This window comes from Chenopodium quinoa, unplaced genomic scaffold (genome assembly GCF_001683475.1).
Source record: "Chenopodium quinoa cultivar QQ74 unplaced genomic scaffold, ASM168347v1, whole genome shotgun sequence".
Taxonomy (NCBI): domain Eukaryota; kingdom Viridiplantae; phylum Streptophyta; class Magnoliopsida; order Caryophyllales; family Amaranthaceae; genus Chenopodium; species Chenopodium quinoa.
Genome location: NW_018742309.1, coordinates 468,162 through 473,342, shown reverse-complemented (window position 1 = coordinate 473,342; position 5,181 = coordinate 468,162). Strand labels below are relative to the sequence as shown.

General features: G+C 37.4%; 1 protein-coding gene across 1 annotated transcript; it reads left to right on the top strand.

Moving 5' to 3' along the window:
* Positions 1-230: 230 nt before the first annotated feature.
* LOC110687425 lies at positions 231-1,329 on the top strand. The gene is made up of 2 exons (XM_021864075.1): positions 231-986; positions 1,270-1,329. Exons 1-2 carry the CDS (start codon positions 231-233, stop codon positions 1,327-1,329), a joined length of 816 nt encoding a protein of 271 aa, XP_021719767.1.
* The last annotated feature ends 3,852 nt before the right edge of the window (positions 1,330-5,181 follow it).

Genomic DNA, 5,181 nt, shown 5'->3' with positions numbered 1-5,181 from the left:
TCATGGAAAGCCAAATAAGCCAACTTTCACAACAGGTGAGTCGCCTATCAACTCTTCAAGATCAAGAAAAGGTTCAAAAAGAACAATGCAATGATGTTTTCTTGAGAAGAGATGAAGCCTTTCCGAGTCAAATTGTTGAGAAGGTGTGCAGTGAGGAGTCTAGGAAAGACAAAAAGGGCAAAGATGTTCAAAGATAAAAATATGTAGCTCCACAGGCTTATGAGGAACCGATGCCTTTCCCGCAACGGTTGTCAAAAGCCGTGCTCGATAGACATTTTGGAAAATATTGTGATGCCCTCAAGAAGGTACACGCTTCTACTCCCTATTCTGATCTTTTAGTTCAAATGCCTCAATTTGCAAATTTTGTAAAGAATATTAAAGATCAACATGAGGATAAGGAAGTAGCACATAAGAAGGGCCCTACTCTCTTATATGATAACCTACCACCTAAGCTGCATGATCCTGGTAGTTTCACTATTCCCTGCACGATAAACGAGAAATTTTTCGATAAGGTTTTGTGCGACTTAGGTGCTAGTGTTAACTTAATGCCTTATTCATTGTATGAGAATTTAGGTTTGCAAGGACTTAAACCTTCCCCTATTTCTCTTCAAATGGCTGATAGAACCTCTAGACTCCCTAAGGGTGTGGTTGAAGATGTATTAATTAAGGTTGATGAACTTATTTTTCCTATTGATTTTGTTGTTATGGACATGAAAGTAGACCATAAGATCCCGATTATATTTGGTCGTCCATTCCTTGCCACAAGTCAAGCTCTAATAGATGTTCCTAAAGGACAAGTGACCATTAGGGCCCAGGATAAACAAGTCATATTCAAGCTCTTTGATGAACATAAATCTAAATTTAATGGTGGTACTTGCTTAAGAATCGATGCTACTAACCCTTTTGTTGATAAGTATGTATTTGATAGAAATTTCGTGAGAAGCAAGGACAAAATTCCACCATATGATGTGTTTGGCCGCATGAAGGTAAGTTCGGATACGAGGCAGGATAATTATAAAATGAAGGAGTCACTTGGAGGCAATCATTCCCATGGGCGACATTGCGGAGTTCCTCTTCCGTGTGGTGATCCCGGTTGAGCCAATGAGTATCAATATGGTCATGATAAAGACCTTGAAAAACAAGCGCTTTTCGGGAGGCAACCCGCTTTTTGTTTAATTTTTTCAATTTTTTTTCTATTTATTTATTTTTTTAGTTTTATCTCCCTTAGTGTCTATATGTCATTTTTGTGTTGTGTTTGCTATTTTTCAGAGAACATCGGTATATAGGAGGAGCGAGATACTGAGAGATTCCATCAAAAGTGGAAAATAAGGCGTTTTGCTCGCTGCCCGGTCAGACCGGGCAAGGCCAGCCCGATCGGGCGCGAGCAATAACGTTGGAAGAATCAAGTGAAGATTGGGAAATCCTCTCCGCCCGATCAGACCGGGAATAACCAACCCGATTGGGCGCGAACAACAGCAAGTATTGTCGATGATGGTGTTGACGATGATGATGATGATGGTACTGAGCTTGAGTTCGAGTGAGAACTCCAGTATTTCCTACTCCCCACTTGCTGCAATGAGGACATTTCCAAGTGTAGCTTGGGGGAAGTTTGTGCATAGTAGCTTAGGTATGTTCTCTGAGTTTTCATTGCTTTGGTTTGTTTGATTTTATTGCTTTTGGTGTGTTTTATTTGCTTTCATAGGTTAGTTTTAATTGCTTTGATTAGTATTTCAGAAAAAAAAACTTGAAAATACAAGAATCATGACAATTAATGACCATTGAACTACTTCCCTGTGCCCCTACCCTTAATGATAAAAAGGTTCTGTTTCAATGTTGATTGAAAGGCTTGCATTGTAGACTAAAAGATCATGATTTGACCTTGAATTTGTTGATCCCTAACAGGAGTCAAAGTTATTTAACCATGTATGATTCAGGAGCTTGACTGTGTTAACCGTAAGGCTTGAGCTTTATATATTCATTCTTGTGTGTGTTTAGTTCCTGGTGTAGCATTGATCTTAGTTTTGACTTTAGACTCTTAGTAGTGTGTCGTAATGCATTGCACGTGCACGTTGAAATGACGAAGACCATGTTCATTAGGTAGCCTCCAGACAAAATTAAAACATCAGTTCCCTTCTTGCTTACCCATGTTGTAGCTTGACTATATTTTTCATAAACTTCACAAAAAATTACCCCTTGGCCCCAATTTGGTTACTTTTCCCAAGTCTAGCTTGGGGGAGCTATATTATGCAGTATTTTGTGTGATTTTAATTTCAAGTTGCAATTGATGAGAGGCATGTGAAAAAAAAGAGAGAAAGAAGGAAGACTAGCATGGAGGTTTGTTGAAAAAAAGAGAATAAATCAAAGAACAAGGAAAGAAAATCTTGTACTTAAAATGAAAGAAAATGTCTTTGTTCTTGGAAAAAAAAAGAAAGAAAAAGAGAAAAAAAATGTTGATGAAAAGAAAAAAAAAATTGAATAAAAGGAAGCTTGAAGTTAGAAAGAAATATGAAGAAGTAATGGGTGCTTTTATTGTAGTTGGGTTTGTGTTTTGTTGATTGAAAAATGGTGAATCGAGGTGTGACTCATTGCATTGGATAGCTCCCCAATTAGACTAATATAGCCCACATTTCCCAAATTATTCCTACCCATTCTTATTCCCGGCCTACGTTACAAGCTTCATAAGTCCTTCCGATCTTCGTGCATAGCGTTGTGTTCATGTGAAACGAGTCTTTTGTCAAAATGCTGGAGTATATGTTGCATTTTGAGTCGACATTGACCAGGTTGAGCGATATTATAACCCTCTAAACACGCGAGTGTTGTGAGATGGGGGGATTACATTGTTGGTGGGGATGGTCAGAGATCGAGCTCATTCTTAGCTCGCAACATAAAAAGTGTGTTGAGTGACCACCGATGTGAGATACTCTAGTCATCGATTCTTGAAATATACATGGTTGGTCTCGTTTGACGATTGATTAGGTGGATCAACCGTTTGAGTAAGTTGATTGGTTGTCTAGGATGCATGCTTGTTTGATTTCGATTTTGAGTCGTGTTCTATATTTGCATTTTGGGGTGAAGTATGTTGTTTGGTTGTTGATTATCGTTGATTGTCTTGCTTGAGGAAAAGCAAGAGTTTAGCTTCGGGGAATTTGATAGGTCCTATTTTGCACATGTTTTAGGTGGGTATCAAAGCTCATTTGATTACAAAATTAGAGATATTTAGTGCAAATTTGCATTATTTGCTTAAGTTGTGCTCTACTACTCTTCATTTGTGTGTTTTGATGAATTTCAGGTGATTTATATGCAAATGGAGTATGGTTAGCTAATCTTGAGTATAATAATCATGGAGTATGAAAACATGTTGCTTAAGAATATCAAAACATGTGTTCAAGACGAACTGGAGTGAAAATGAAGCAAAACGTTGATGAAATACTTGACAAATATGACACCTGTTCCCTATTATGCTCATAACATTTCATATACAAATTATAATGGAGTGATTCAAATTGCATTGGAAAGTAGACGTGAAGTCCTTTCCAACGATATATTACACGCCTCAAACGGAGCTCCGGATATGAAGTTATGACTGATTTAAGACGAGTTAAATACAAACTATTTGCTGCAGCCTCTACGTGCCCGATAGGGCATGGTCCGCCCGGTTGGACCGGGCACATAGGAGTTAGATGATTTTTGGTATTTTCGAAGGTAGTAAGCAATTTATGATGACCGCCCCACGCTCCTGATCGGGCAAGGTCTGCCCGCTTAGACCGGGCACGTGGTGGAAGAAGTGCTACGAAGGAAAGCAACTCCGTACTCTCACCGCCCGATCGGGAGGTGCTTGCCCGGTTGGACCAGGCACAGTTATGAGACACTCCATATTATTATTTTCTTATTTTTAGGTCATTAAGGGTATAAATACCCCTTGTAATCTTCATTAGAAAGGAGTTTTAATTTTTCCTTTAGTCCTCTTTCTCTCTCTAGAGTTCTAGTTTTATATTTTGAAGCAATTGTAATTCTTTCCATTAGATTTGAGCATTGATCTTCAATAATTTAATTCCTTTCAATTGAAGAATCTTTGGTATTTATTTCTATTTCATTTTTTTTCAATTATTTTTGCTTTTCAATTATGTTTTCTATAATTATGATTGCTATTGTTTATTTCATTATGAGTGAGTAGATTTCCTATTCCAAGATCTAGGGTAGCCCAATTATGATTGATGCATGAATTAAAACTTTAAATTCTCTAATGAATTTTACAATTGCTATGCTAATTTGATTGTGATTATGCCAATACTAGGTTAGACGTAATCTTAGTATTGTGATTATTCCATTGTTTCTATCACAACGTGAGTTGGATTTAAACGGATTTGAGTAGATCAATTTAGGGTTGTATTTTCAACATGAGAATAGTTGGGTTGATGATTGGGAAGTGAGATTAATGTGTTTAATGTCTCTAATATGCATGATACCATGAGAATAGGCTTGATTGTATGTCAGAGAAGCCATTGATACTCGAGAGAGGTCCTTGGTATTGATTAGGGTTTACTTTTCCCCATTCAATTGGAATTGTATGTTAGGGGTAGAAATATAATTGCATTATTCGTAATTGTGGTGATACTTGATCTTGGATGTTTTAATTAATTGATTTCTTCATATTCTTTAGTTTATTTTCGAATTTTTCATACATTAGTTCTTTAGTTAATCGATCATTGTTGAATTCTGCTTAGTAATTACTTGAGTCTAAATAGTTATTGGTGAACCATAGTCTCTTAGGATTCGACCCTTACTTGCCAGTCTACATAGTAGTGGTTAGTTAGGTTATTTTTGCTAGGTGTGCGACCGCCTACCAATAATCAACGGTGTGAATTTGCCTATAACCTTTTGCCACCAGTCTAGCTTTGTATATAGATACATTTCCATCTTTGTCTGTTTTCAACTTGAAAATCCATTTGCAACCAATAGGTTTGAAACCTTCGGGCAAATCAACCAAGTCTTAGACTTGATTTTCAGACATGGATTCCATCTTGGATTTCATGCTTCTTGCCATTTTGCAAAGTCGGGGCTCGTCATAGCTTGTTTGTATGTCACTGGCTCATCACCATCCATAACTAGGATGTCTTGATCTTGGCCGTTGCAACCTACGCATGGTAGTAGGTTGAGCATTTGCATTGTCGGTTTGACTCT

Bases quoted from the DNA above. Each gene is read 5' to 3' on its own strand.
- LOC110687425 (XM_021864075.1), top strand. From the start codon at position 231: ATGCCTTTCCCGCAACGGTTGTCAAAAGCCGTGCTCGATAGACATTTT. The intron at 987-1,269 runs GTAAGTTCGGAT...GCTATTTTTCAG, and splicing joins ATGTGTTTGGCCGCATGAAG to AGAACATCGGTATATAGGAG.